This window comes from Equus quagga, chromosome 1 (assembly GCF_021613505.1).
Source record: "Equus quagga isolate Etosha38 chromosome 1, UCLA_HA_Equagga_1.0, whole genome shotgun sequence".
Taxonomy (NCBI): Eukaryota; Metazoa; Chordata; class Mammalia; order Perissodactyla; family Equidae; genus Equus; species Equus quagga.
Window position 1 is genome coordinate 97,540,046 of NC_060267.1, and position 15,245 is coordinate 97,555,290.

The 15,245-nt window shown below is 45.6% G+C and overlaps 1 protein-coding gene across 1 annotated transcript in view; it reads right to left on the minus strand.

Moving 5' to 3' along the window:
• ALDH1L1 (aldehyde dehydrogenase 1 family member L1) overlaps positions 1-15,245 on the minus strand; it is an 81,057-nt gene that overhangs the window by 39,345 nt on the left and 26,467 nt on the right. The window contains exons 8-9 of the mRNA XM_046680750.1: positions 13,981-14,106; positions 10,497-10,588 (exon numbers count right to left, since the gene is read on the minus strand). Coding sequence (XP_046536706.1) covers positions 10,497-10,588; positions 13,981-14,106 — 218 coding nt within the window. The remainder of the gene's footprint in view (positions 1-10,496; positions 10,589-13,980; positions 14,107-15,245) is intronic.

Genomic DNA, 15,245 nt, shown 5'->3' on the forward strand with positions numbered 1-15,245 from the left:
CATCTCAATAGATGCAGAAAAATCATTTGACAAGATTCAACACATAATAAAAACACTAAACAAACTAGGAATACAAGAGAATTACCTTAACATTATAAAGGTCATATACAAAAAGCTCACAGCTAATATAACAATGAAAGATGGAAAGCTTTTCCTCTAAGATTAGAAAAAGGCAAGGATGGCCACTCTAGCCATCTCTATTCAATATAGTACTGGAAGTCCCAGCCAGAGCAATAAAGCAAGAAAAAGAAATAAAAGGCATCTAAATTGGAAAGTAAGAAGCAAAATTATCTCTGCTCACAGACAACATGATCTTAAATGTAGAAAATCTTTAAAAGTCCACAAAAATACTGGTAGAAATAGTAAACAAATTCAGTAAAGTTCAGGAAACAAAATCAACATAGAAAAATCACTTGCATTTCTATACACTAAAGCAATCTGAAAAGAAAATTAAGGAAAGAATCTCATTTACAATAGCACCAAAAAGAATAAAATGCTTAGGAACAAATTTAACTGAGGACATGAAAGATGTGTACACTGAAAACTACAAAATATTGCTGAAAGAAATTAAAGGAGACAGAAATAAATGGAAAGATATCCCATGATCATGGATCCAAATACTTAATATTGTTAAACTGATCAGACTACCTGAATGATCAGACTAGCTACAGATTCAATGAAATCTTTACCAAAATCTCAGTCATGTAGTGAAATAGCATCATGGCAGAGTGAGCTCTTCCCTTAGTCTCCCATCACTAAGATACAAGGAAAAGGATACTCATAAACCAACAGAGGACATTCACACAACACATCAGATGTCTGAGAGACCCACACAGCCATATAACTGAAGGTGGGGGTCCTGGACCCCTAGGGAGGCAGTAAGGAAGTAGGGAAGGAAGCAAGGGGATGTTCTCTCCGTCCTGAGGGGCAGCAATCTAGGGTGCAGGACCTTGCATAGCAGCTGAGTCACGACACTGAGAGGAGAAGGGGGAAAAGGAAGCCCTCTGCGGGAACACTTGTGCTCTCAGAGTTGCCTCCCAGCCCATGGGAATGGTTCATACCAAGGTGGCTAAGCAACTGCAGGGGGGCCCACACCAAGCTGAGCAGTCCAGGTGGGCAGACAGTGAGTGCAGAGCAGGGACGTGCAGGATTCCACATGCAAAAGAAAGCATCACTCCCCCCTCGACACCTGGAGCACCAGCTTGGCTGGTTGGCCAGAGCAGGGGATCCCCACCAGAGTGCTACTGCACATGTGTGTAAAGCAGTGGCCAGAAGGCAAACACAGACGGGTCCTGTCAGCACAGCTTCTAACAGACAGGCACATCTGCCAGGGGTCACAGAGGGCTCAGAACACAGTTCCTGCCCCCGCCCCCAGGAATCCTTGAAAAAACAGAGCTGATATTATGGAGGACAGAATCACTAATTTAGAGGACGGAAATATAGAAATGCCACAGATGGAGGAGGAGAGAGAAGTAACACTAAAAATGAATGGAGAAATATCTGACTCAATTAGGAAATGCAACATGAAGATTATAGGTATTCCACAGGTAGAAGGGAGGGAGAAAGGAGCAAAGAGCTTGTTAAAGAAATAATAGCTGAGAACTTCCCAAGCCTGGGGAAGGAGCTGGAATTACATGTAAATGAAGCTAACAGAACTCCTAATTACATTGATGTAAAAAGACCTGCTCTGAGGCATATAGTAGTAAAATTGGAGAAAGTCAATGACATACAAAAAATATTAAGGGTAGCAAGGAAGAAGAAAACAATCTACAAAGGAATGCCTATCAGGCTCTCAGCAGATTTCTCAGCAGAAACCTTACAGGCTAGGAGAGTGGAATGATATATTCAAATTCTGAAAGACAAAAAATTCAGCCAAGAATCCAGTAAACTATCCTTCAGATATGATAGAGAAATAAAAACTTTCACAGATAAACAAAAGCTGAGGGAGTTCATCACCACATGACCCACTCTACAAGAAATGATCAAGAAAACCCTCATACCTGGAAAAAAAAAAGAAAGAGTTTACAAAGTCTTGAGCAAGGAGATAAATAGGCAGACAAAATCAGAAAAATTCAGCTCTCTATCAGAACTGGTTAGCAAATACTTAAGTATAATATTAAATATAAAGGGAAGGAAAGCATCAAAAATAACTATAATCACTTTGTTTTAATCACAAACTCATAACACAAAATGAAATAAGTTGTGACAACAATAACTTAGATGGGGACAAGGAAAGGGATGGAAACTGCTTAGACTAAGGAAATAAGAGGCTATCAGAAAACGTACCATCTCATTTATGAGAGCTTTTATACAAACTTCACAGTAACCACTAAACAAAAAATCAGAACAGAGACACAAATGATAAATAAAGAGAAACCATAACAGAGAAACATCAAACTGAACAGGAAGTCAGAAATACATAGATGAGAAACAAGGGAAATACAGAACAACTGGAAAACAAATGATAAAATGGCAGTATTAAGCCCTCGCATGTCAATAACCACTCTAAGTGTAACCAGATTGAATTCTTCAATCAAAAGACACAGAGTGGCAAGATGGATTAAAAAACAAGACCCAAAATATGCTGCCTCTGGGAAACACATCTCAGCTCTAAAGACATACAGGCTCATAGTGAAGAGATGGAAGATAATACTCCAAGCTAATGGCAAGCAAAAGACAGCAGCTGTTGCCATACTTAGAGCAGATAAAGAACACTTCAAAATAAAAAAAGACAATGAGAGACAAAGAGGGGAAGTATACATTACAAAAAAAAAAACAAAAAGAGGGGTAGTATATAATGATAAAAGAGACACTCCACCAAGAAGACATAACACTTATAAATATATATGCACCCAACACAGGAGCACCAAAGCACATAAAGCAAATACTCATAGACCTAGAAAGAGAAATTAACAGTATCACAACAATAGTAGGGGAACTCAACACCCCACCTACATCAATTGATAGATCATCCAGACAGAAGGTTAAAAAGGAAATAGTGGAATTAAACGAGAAACTAGATCAGATGGACTTAATAGATATACACAGAACACTCCATCCAAAATCAGCAGACTCTACATTCTTCTCAAGTGCACATGGAACATTCTGAAAGATAGACCATATGCTAGGAAACAACACAAGCCTCAATAAATTTAAGAAGATTGAAATCATACCAAGCATCTTTTCCAACCATAATGCTATGAAACTAGAAATCAACTACAAGAAAAAATCTGGGAAAGTGACAAATATGTGGAGACTAAATAGCATGCTGCTGAACAATCAATGGACCAATGAAGAAATTAAAGGAGAAATAAAAAAATATCTGGAGGCAAACGAAAATGAAAATACACCATACCAACACATATGAGATGCAGCAAAAGCAGTCCTAAGGGAGAAATTCATAGTGATACAGGCCCACCTTAACAAACAAGAGAAATCTCAAATACACAATCTTAAACTACACCTAACAGAAGTGAGAAAAAGAAGAACAAACAAAGCCCAAAGTCAGCAGAAGAAAGGAAATAATAAAAATAAGGAGCAGAAATAAATGAAACAGAAACCAAAAACAAAAAAGAAAAACAGTAGAAAGGATCAAAAAAACTAAGAGCTGGTTCTTTGAGAAGATAAAAAAAATTGACAAACCCTTAGCAAGACTCACTAAGAAAAAAAGAGAGAAGGCTCAAATGCATAAAATTAGAAACGAAAGAAGAAGAATTACAATGGATACCAGAGAAATACAAAGGATTATAAGAGAATACTATGAACAACTACATGTCGACAAACTGAACAATCTAGAAGAAATGGATAAATTCTTAGATTCAGTCATCCTCCCAAAACTGAATCAAGAAGAAACAGAGAATCTGAATAGACCAATCACAAATAAAGAGATTGAAACAGTAATCAAAAACCTCCCAAAAAATAAAAGTCCAGGACCAGACGGCTTCTAAGGAAATTCTACCAAATGTTCAAAGAAGACTTAATACATATCATTCTCAAACTACTCCAAAAAATTGAAGACAACGGAACACTTCCTAACTCATCCTAAGAAGCTAACATCACTCCGATCCCAAAGCCAGACAAGAATAACACAAAGAAGGAAAACTACAGGCCAATATCACTGATGAACATAGATGCAAAAATCCTCAACGAAATACTGGCAGACGGAATACAGCAATGCATTAAAAGGATCATACAACATGGTCATGTGGGATTTATACCAGGGATGCAAGGATGGTTCAACATCCATAAATCAATAAATGTGATACACCGCATTAACAAAATGAGAAATAAAAACCACATGATCATCTCAATAGATGCAGAGAAAGCATTTGACAAGATCCAACACCCATTTATGACAAAAACTCTCAATAAAATGGGGATGGAAGAAAAGTACCTCAACTAATAAAGGCCATATATGACAAACCCACAGTCAACATCATACTCTATGGTGAAAAACTGAAAGCCATCTCTCTGAGAACAGGAACAAGACAAGGGTGCCCACTCTCACCACTCTTATTCAACACAGTACTGGAGATTTTGGCCAGAGCAATTAGGCATAAAAAGAAATAAAAGGTATCCAAGTTGGCAAGAACTAAGTGAAACTTTCACTGTTGGCAGATGACATGATTCTATATATATATAAAAGCCTAAAGAATCCATCGGAAAACTATTAGACATAATCAGCAATTATAGCAAAGTTTCAGGGTACAAAATCAACCTACAAAAATCAGTTGCATTTCTGTACTCTAATAATGAACTAACAGAAAGCGAATTCAAGAATACAATCCCATTTACAACTGCAACAAAAAGAATAAAATATCAGGAATAAATTTAACCAAGGAGGTGAAAAACCTACACAATGACAGTATTGAAAGATATCGATGATGACATAAAGAAATGGAAAGATGCTACATGCACATGGATTGGAAGAATAAACATAATTAAGACGTCCATACCACCTAAAGCAATCTACAAATTCAATGCAATCTCAATCAGACTCCTAATGACATTCTTCACGAAAATGGAACTAAGAATCCTAAAATTCACACAGAGCAGCAAAAGACTCTGAATAGCCAAAACAATCCTGAGAAAAAAGAACAAAGCTGGAGGCATCACAATCCCTGACTTCAAAATATACTACAAAGCTACAGTGATCAAAACAGCATGGTACTGGTAAAAAAAAAACAGACACACAGATCAATGGAGCAGAATTGAAAGCCCAGAAACAAAACCACCCATCTATGGACAGCTAATCTTCGACAAAGGAGCCAAGAACATACAATGGAGAAAGGAAAGTCTCTTCAATAAATGGTGCTAGGAAAACTGGACAGCCACACGCATAAGAATGAAAGTAGACCATGACCTTTCACCATACACAAAAGTTAACTCAAAATGGATTAAAGTCTTGAAGGTAACATGTGAAACTATAAATTCCTAGAATAAAATATAGGCAGTACACTCTTTGACATTGGTCTTAGAAGCATCCTGCCGAATACCATGTCTACTCGGGCAAGAAAACAAAAGAAAAAGTAAATAAATGGGACTACATCAGACTAAAGAGCTTTTTCAAGGCAAAGGAAACCAGGAAAAAAGTGAAAAGACAACCCACCAACTGGGAGAAAATATTTGCAAATCATATATCCAACAAGGGGTTGGATCTCCAAAATATACAAAGAACTCATACATCTCAAAAAAAACAAATAACCTGATAAAAAAAATGGGCAGAGGATCTGAACAGACATTTTTCCAAAGAAGATATACAGATGGCCAACAGGCACATGAAAAGTTGTTCAACATCACTAATCATCAGGGAAATGCAAACCAAAACTACAATGAGATAGCACCTTACACCTGTTAGAATGGCTATAACTACCAAGACAAAAAATAACAAATATTGGAGAGGATGTGGAGAAAAGGGAACTCTCAAACACTGCTGGTGGGAGTGCAAAGTGGTGCAGCCACTATGTAAAATGGTATGGATATTTCTCAAAAAATTAAAAATAGAAATACCATATGACCCAGCTATCCCACTACTGAGTATTTATCCAAAGAATTTGAAATCAACAATTCCAAGAGACTCATGCATCCCTATGTTCATTGCAGCACTATTCATAATAGCCAAGACATGGAAGCAACCCAAGGGCCCATCAACTGATGAACAGAGAAAGAAGATGTGGGATATATATAAAATGGAATACTATTCAGCCATAAAAAAGACAAAATCATCCCATTTGCAACAACATGGATGGACCCTGAAGATATTGTGTTAAGCAAAATAAGCCAGACAGAGAAAGATAAACACTACATGATTTCACTCATATGTGGAAGATAAACACATGGAAGAAGAGAACAGATTAGTGGTTATCAGAGGGGAAGGGAGTCAAGGCTGGGCATAAGGAGTAAAGGGGCACAAATGTATGGTGACTGACAAATACTTATGTACAACTGAAATTGCACAATGTTATTTATAATGACCTCGATAAAATAATTTTTAAAAATATCAATTGCATTTTTTATGGAAATAGAAAAAACAACCATAAAATTCATATGGAACCACAAAGGACTCAATAGCCAAAACAATCTTGAGAAAGCACAAAACTGGTGGCCTCACACTTCCTGATTTCAAAACATATTACAAAGCTACAGTAATCAAAACAGTATGGCACTGGCATAAAGACAGACATACAGGCTAAGTGAACAGAATGAAGAGCCCATAAATAAACCCATGCATATATGGTCAACTGACCTACAACAAGGATGCCAAGAACACATAATGGGGAAAAGATAATCTCTTCAACAAATGGTGCTGGGGAGACTGGATATCCACACTCAAAAGACTGAAATTGGACCCTTATCTTACACTATACACAAAAATAAACTCAAAATGGATTAAAGACTTAAACAAGGATCCAAAATTGTAAAACTCATGGAAAAAAACACAAGGGAAAAGCCTCATGAAATTGGTCTTAGCAATGATTTCTTGGATATTACACCAAAATCATGAGCAACGAAAGGAAAAATAGACAAGTCAGACTATGTCAAACTAAAAAGCTTCTGCACAGAAAGAGAAACAATCAACAGAGCAAGAAGGCAACCTATGGAATATGAGAAAATATTTGCAATGCATTTATCTGATTAAGGGGTAATACCCAAAATATATAAGGAACTCATACAACCTAATAGAAAACTATTAAAAACTTTTCATTTAATCCAATTAAAAATAGGCAGAGGGCTTGAATAGACATTTTACCAAAGCAGACATACAGATGGCCAACAGCAACATGAAAAGATACTCTACACCAGTAATCATCAGTGAAATGCAAGTCAAAACCGTAATGAAATATCACCTTGCACCTATGAGGGTGGTCATTATTAAAAAATAAAAAAACAAGTGCTGGCAAGGATGTGGGAAATTGGAACCCTTGTGCACTGTTGGTGGGGGTGTAAAATGGTGCAACCACTATGGAGAACGGTATGGAAGCTGCTTAAAACATTAAAAACAGAACTACCATATGATCCAGCTATCCCACTCCTGGATGGTTATCCAAAAGAACTGAAATCAGGATCTCAAAGAAATACCTGCACTTAAATGTTCATTGTTCACTATAGCCCAAAGGCGGAAACAACCTAAATGCGCACAAACAGATGAATGATTGAGAAAATGTGCTCTATACATGCAAGGGAATATCATTCAGCCTTAAAAAAAGAAGGAAGTCCTGTCACATACAACAACACGGTAACCCTGGGGGACACCGTGCTGAGCGAAGTATGCCAGTCACACAGGAAACACTGTATGACTCCACCTCTGTGAGGTGGCGAAGGCAGTCAGATTCATTGAAGCAGAAAGCAGAGTGGTGGTTGCCAGGGGCTGGGGGAGGGAGAACGGGGGTTTCTGTTCAACAGGTACAGTTTCAGTCATGAAAACTGAAAAAGTTTTACAGATGTGCTGTGCGACAATGCTGTGCAGCAAGTACATTGTGCTTACGGTTAACAATACTGTAATGTACACCTAAAAACTTATTAAGAGGGTAGATCTCACCTTATATGTTTTTTACCACAATAAAAAAAGGATACACGCTCTTAACTATTTACAAAAAAAAAGAAAGCTTTCTCTGCATCCTCCACCAACCTCGGCTCGGAAGCTCTGTGCTGGCCTGGCTTGGCCTCAGGATATCACTCTCTTAGTTGTCTGAAATTCTTCCTCTTAGCATTACTTTTTAACAAAACACTGATTTTTATACTTCGCACTGATCATGGGAATAAGTCAGAGTGTGGTACAGGAGACCCGTAGACCCTATTTTCAAGCACACAGGCCCAATTTTGCCCTTTATATATGTGGTAGGTTGCAGAACTGGCCACAGCGCTGTACCCTCTTTGTAGTCCTGGCCTCAGGATGTGACTGCAGCAACTGCCATCAGGTGTTGAGTCCATGTCCCCATCCTGAGAAGCTGCACCAGCCCCATGACTTGCATTGGCCGAGAGAATGCAGTGGATAGGATATGCTCATACTCCTAAGACCCTCTCGCTCCTGGGACGCTGCCACCACTACATGAACTAGCCTGGCTGGCCCGGTCCAGGGGCTGTCCTAGACCAGCCAGCCCCCTGGGCCTGGCAGCTGACTGCAGACACTTAAGTGAGCCCAGGTGACATCAGCTGAGTCTGGCCCAGATCAGCTGAGCCCAGTCCAAACCGCTGACCACACAGAACCACGAGCTAAAGAAATGGTGTGGTTTTAAGCCACGATGTCTTGGGGCGGTTTGTCACCTAGCAAAAAGTAACTGGTGTGACACACCTCCCCGATTCTCATGAACTCATAGCTGCTCTTCAGCATCACCCCCTCCTAAGATCCTCCCAGAACCTCTCCCGGGGGGACCGCGTGGACTCCTCCTCCTCTACCACTTACACGAAGATTTTCATCAAAATATCACTAAATAGGGGAGAGCCTGCAGCCCGGATGACATGGTGTTACTCCATCCAACCTTAGGTGGACTTTTCAATTTGGTCAGATGGCATGTGTGTTCTTCTCTCACCCCAGAGTACAGACGTGAGCCTCCTCCTCATTTTCTCCCTGCACGTCTTGGAAAGTCTCCCATTGCATTCACAAGGGACTGGCTTTCACACATCCTCTCGCACCCTGGATGCCCTCCCTCGCCAGTGCACTGCTCTGATCGGCACTGCCCACGCTACAGCTCGACTGGTGGGACCAACATGCAGATCCTAGCTGAGTGTTTCTCTGAAACTCTTCTGCACACCATATTAACAACACACCCGTCCTTCTTAATTGCGCACAGGAATTTTTCTCTACTTGAGCTCCACAGAGTTTCCTTTGCACCTTCTTGAAGTACAATTAATCTCTCCCCACGTGTAGACATCTTTGCTTCTGCCTTCACAACACCACTTCCTCTACTTCTGGGAACAGCACTGACATTTCCCAAGGGGACAGCCTTCTTCCCTCTTTCCAGAGATGTGGGTTGAATGTAATCAACTCAACCTTTGACTCCAGAGGTGGGCACACGACCTAGCCTAGGCCAGTCAGAGACGCCTCTCCCTGGCCAGCGATCAGCTCTTTGTGGGGCACATGCCTCCACCAGAGCCAGCCAAGTCTGAGTCTAGGACTCACGTGGAAACTGCCCAGAAGGTGACCCCCTCGCCACTGGTAACGTTGAAAAGACAAGAAATTAGACCAGAGCTACTGTGTAGCCATCTCGTCACTACGAGGAAAAATCCTGCCCTAAAGTGAAGCAACAGACGGTGACAATGTTAATGACATAATCTGAGCCTTTGGCGTAGTCAGCTGTGCCCAAAGAAAGCTACTGTGGACTTTCTGACTTTCTGTTTGCTTGTTTGTTAAACCTGTTTGAATTAAGTTACTGCTGCTTGCAAGCACAGGCCTTCTAATACACCTCCCATCCTTCCTGTGTACGCATTTCATACACGGTTAAATGGCAAGCAGGGCAATTCACAGGAAGTTGAAGAAGAGGTAACTGAATCTATGGTGACAGACTGTCCACAGGGCAGGAGGCCACTGACTGTAAAGGGGCAGGAGGGAACATCCTGGATGAGGCGGTGTCTGTATCTTGGTTAAGATATAACTTGTGTTATATGCGACACACATGTCACATAATATCTACATCATATACACGACGTAACTTGTGTGACTGGGTCTGCATCTGCCCTGTTTTCTGGCATCCACGCTCTCAGAGCTGTGAGCCACCACCTGGAATTCCAAGTCCCAGAGCGGCCACTATGACACCAGGCACCAGGCACCTTGGACAAGGACATGCCTGCCCAGCTGTCCCAGCTCCCACCAGTCCACTGGCTGGTAGTCATTCAAGGAAACCCCTCAGGCCCGCTCACATGGGCCCTTTCTGGAGCTCTGACCCGCACAAGATCCACAAGCATAACAAATAGTGGTCGTTTCCTGCCACCCAGTTTTGGGATGACTTGTGACACAACCACAGACACCTGGGACAGGACCCGTCCACTCCTGGGCCTACCTCACAACATCCACCGATGCAGCCCCCGACTTGAAGAAGTCAGTGGAGTCTTCCACCTCCAGGATGTTGGGGAGAATCCGTTTCCAGGCACTCTGCAAAACAGGCCCGGGGAAAACACAGTTCCCAGGGAGCCAGGAGCGGGTGTCCAGGCCAGAGCAGCTCCTGATGCGCACGGGCCGCCAGCGCCAGGATGGGCTCTCTGTCCACTCCAGAGAACCTGACAGTCCAGGAGTGACCATCTCCCTGGAAAGTAAGAGCCCGGGCCACTCGCCTGTTGTCTTCATGCCCAACTCATCTTGACCCCAGCTTCCCTGCGGTCCCCACGCCAGTCCAGGGATGGCAGGAAGACGGACGTGCCAGAGCTCAGGGAGTGGCTGGGGACCCGGAAGGCAGGGCGCAGGCGCTCCCCAGACCCCTCACACCTGGCCCACCTTGGTGCTGTCGTCCAGGTGTGGGTGTCCCCAGCATGATCCTACTATGTGATGTTGCAGCGTGAAAGGGAGAGCAAAGTGGGGGGTGGTTCTGTGGGTGAAAAAGGGTGCACTGGCGTGGCTCAGGAGGCCTGTGTCTTGTCCACACTAGAAACTAGCCAGTTCTGTGCCCCTCTGTCCCAGGACCTGTAGAGATAGTGGTGCCAGCCAGCCAGCCTTGTGGACTAGTGTGGAAAGGGCAGTGACAGCTGAGAGGGCAGCACCCAGCCAGTCTCCCAAGGAGACCATCCAGCCAGTCAGGATGGGACAACTATTCTCTGGGTAGGCTCCTGGCCAGGCCTGTCAGGACAGGAGCCGGGAGGGACCTGATGCTGTGTCTGAGCTCGAGGCCACGGCCAGTCACTGACCTGGATGAGGAGTGGGCAGGCCCAACCAAGACCAGCCCTCCGTGACCCCTGGCCCAAGCTCCTCCTGGCTCCCTCTTCCTTTCTTAGAAGAGTATCATGGATTTGTCCTTCTCATCTTCTGTGATCATCAACAGCCATGCCGAGCCATTCCCTGTACCCACTCCATTGCTGCAGGCTCCCCGGGCCTCCTCCTGGGTCCTCACCCCCCAGCGATGCTCTCCCCTGAACCCCCAGCTCCTGTTTAAATCTTGGGCTTCCTCCAGGGCCAACTGCTGCATCACCTCTTCCCCGAAACCATCACTGACTGCTCCGATGGCAGGGACTGCACTCCTGAGACTCCCACAGTCTAGGATCACTGGTCACCTGCTGGTGTGTGGACACATCACCGCACGGCACCCATGAGATGCACCAGTCCTTATTGGATGCGTGTGGAACCTCTGAGAGGTAGTGTACCCCAAAGCCACACAGTCTCATTTGGGCCCTGCCTCAGCTCCTGACAAGCCGTGGAGATGCAGGCAGCCTCTTGATGACTCTGTTTCCTCTCTGTACAAGGGGCTAATAACAGCTGTGGGAGGAATCCTTGTATGAGGCAGGCAGAGCACTTGGAGTAGAGAAGGAGCTCAGTAAGTGCACTGTTTGTGCCATCTGCAGTGCCCGGCATGGCCTCGGCTCAGGAGGTGTGAGGCTGGGTTGGCCGCCCACAGCATGCCCCAGCCCACTGTGGACCATTGGTAATTTCTGCTGAATGGAGAGCACGGGCTGACCCCTGCTACAGCCACCAGGCTGGGGCCTCTCCACCAACACAAGGAGCTGCAGCCACCCACACTGGCCTCTCCACCGCATTCGCCTCCAGACCACATCCTGAAAGAGCTCAGCCCAGCTCTGAGCAACAGGCATAATGATAACGATGCTCATAGGGACAAAGAGAGGCTAGGACGCCAGCCCCCAGCCTGGGCTCCAACCTCAGCACAGTCCTCATCAGCCGTGACTCCCCCCCTCAGTTCCTCAGCTGGGAAGAGAAGGGGATGACAGAGCCTCATTCACAGAGTGGTGACGATAATTAAATACACGACTGTTCCTGAGTGTTTGGAACTCAGTGTAGAGGAGCTCAGAGACAACAGAAGGCTCTGCTTTCTTTACGACAGCTGTGAGGCTCGCTGACGGGCCTCACTGAGGTCCTGACAGGTGCGACAAGCCAACCCAGTGCAGACACGTTCTCTCCTCCCCCAGATGTGAGGGGGCGTGATTCTCCCTTCCCGCGGATGAGGGACTCAACGGCAGCATCTTCTGACTCAGGCTTGGCTTTACAAACACACAACCTCACACCATCTTGAGTGCCACTCGACTGTAAGCTCCAGAGCGGTTTGTCCAGCTGGCCTGTGATCCCAGGGCAAGCACAGGGCCAGGGCCACAGCCAGTGCTCCAAGAACATTTTTTTAATAAGTCGCCTTTTTCTACCAACATTCAAAATATTCAGCTTTCAACTAAGGAAGTTCTTGGTGCCCTCTGGAGCAGTGTGAGCTCCTCGTGCCCCTCCCTTGTTGAGTCCTGCTTTCTGCACTTGTCATTGATGCCCCGTCACCCATGTGTCCACCTCCTGGCCCACCTCCCTCCAGCACGGCCTCCTCCCTGCGCTCCAGCTGCAGCGCTCTCCCGAGGCTCCCCAGCACAGGCGGGCCCTCCCCGCTCAGGGCCTCGGCACTCGCTGTTCCTTCTGTCTCGAAGGTTCTCCCCCAGATCTTCTCTCTCCACTTGTCTCATCTCAACCCCCACACACGCCCAAGAAGGCCTTCCCTTCTAAAGTTGTCCCCCAGCCTCCAGGGACCTGTTCTCACCCCCTTCATAGTACTGCTTCCTGTCTGAAATTATTTTATTCTTTTTCTTGGTTGTTAATTGGCTTTCTTCCCCATGAGAAGGGACACTTCATGACATCAGGAACATTGCTTATTGTCATATTCCTGGTGTCTGGCTTAGTGCCTGGCATTTGGTAGGAGCTCAGTATGTATTTCCTAAATAAGTAGTTGAATACACAGCTGAATGAGTGAACAGCTGAAAATCCATCAATGCCATCTGTTCATTAATATCATGGCTTCTAGGGAGAGGGAGATGGACGGAGGCAGCAAGAAGGGCAGGGAAGGTTCTGAGAAGTGACCACTGACTCGACTTCAGCTGGAAGAGAGTGAGACTCAGAGAGGGACGTGCTCTCCAGCATCACAGGGGGCAGCTGGACTGGAGCCCAGGACTGCCTGACTAGGATGCCTGTGCTGCTCACAGCACAGGATGCTCCCTCTGGGGGAGCATTTCTGGAAGGTTAGAGTGCACATGTTCTCACCACAGGGTCACAGGCTTGGCATCTGACTCTCAGCTAGTCCAGGGGCTTCAGTTTCATTTGTCCACTATTGACAGTGAGTGCCTAGAAGAGTCAGACCCAGCTGGCCAAGTCCCAGGGCCTCAGTGGCAGAGGAAGAAGCGGCAGGGGATGTCAGTAAGCCCCAAGACCAGATAGAACCAACCGTGCCTGAAGCTGGCACATACATCCACAGAGGGTACATACAGCCCAACACCAAGGAGTGTGACTCATAAAACACATGTGCAGTGAGTGACCCACCCACCCACCCAGACGGCAGCCCTGAAGGGCTCTCTCACCCGCACAGCCTCGGCGGTGACCAGCTCTGCCTCTGTCAGTTCGAGGACACTGCTGTCGGCTCCCTTGAAGAAGTGCGAGGCCAAGATCATCTTCCCGTCCTCCAGCTGGATGTTCTTCACCAGCAGCTGCATGGGGAAGGATTCACAGGGCCTGTGGTTGCCCTCATGGCAGGGGAGAGAGCAATTCCACACAGAGCTGTGCTGGGCACCCCACCCGCTCCCTCCGACCCTCCCCAGGAGGCCAGCATGCGGAGTCTCAGATTAACAAGGAGGAGAGGAGCGGGGGGCTGCTATTCCAGGGGCACAGAGGAAACCACGGCTCACGCCCCCCCAACCCTCACTTTTCGCTGTCACTCACCCTCCACAACACTCACTTTCTTTTTAAATGCAGTGTTTTATTATTTCTATAAAAATGACGCCTACTTATGAGACAAAAGTTGTTTAAGCCCTACTCTGAAAGTCAATTGAGAAAACCAATCACTCCGCAGCCAGGGCCTAGAGACCCCATGGGAACATCTGAAAAAGGTCATCAGATGCCCCTCTGGGCAGTGGAGGAAGGATACGAGCAGAGGACATCTCTGTCTGACAGGAGTGGTCTATGAGGCCGGCCCCATAGCCCAGTGGTTAAGCTCCAGCGCTCCGCTTCGGCAGCCCCAAGGTTTGCTGGTTCGGATCCTGGGTCCTGACATGGCACCGCTCGTCAGACCACGCTGAGGAGGCATCCCACACAGCAGAGCCAGAAGGACCCACAACTAGGATATACAACTATGTACTGGGGGGCTTTGGGGAGAAGAAAGAAAAAAAAAAGATTGGCAACAGACGTTAGCTCAGGTGCCAATGTTTAAAAAAGAAAAGAGTGGTCTACAGGAATGGTACATTCTATACGTGCCTGACAGAACTAGGGCCAGGTTCCCTGCCTGATCCCCAACCTGGTTCCTTTTGAAAATGTTCTGGAGCTTTCTGTGAGCTAAAGCCCAGCCAGGCCAGATGGAAGTTCCTGAGAGAGCTTCAACCAGCAGTCTCCACCACGCGGCCTCCTCTGCTTGCCGCCCCACGAATGTCAGGGAGGACACAGTCAGCAGCCCCCCAGGCCCCTTGCGGCCGGTGCCCCCATCTGCCAGCCGCTGCAGGGTGGGCTGTTAGTGGCCTATGCTTGCGCCCTCCTCCTCGATCACTGTTGGGGTAGAAGCATGGCTATGCACAGAGACGCCCAGGGGCTGTGCCTCATCGCCCTCCACCCTAGCCCAGGGCAGCGGAGACCACAG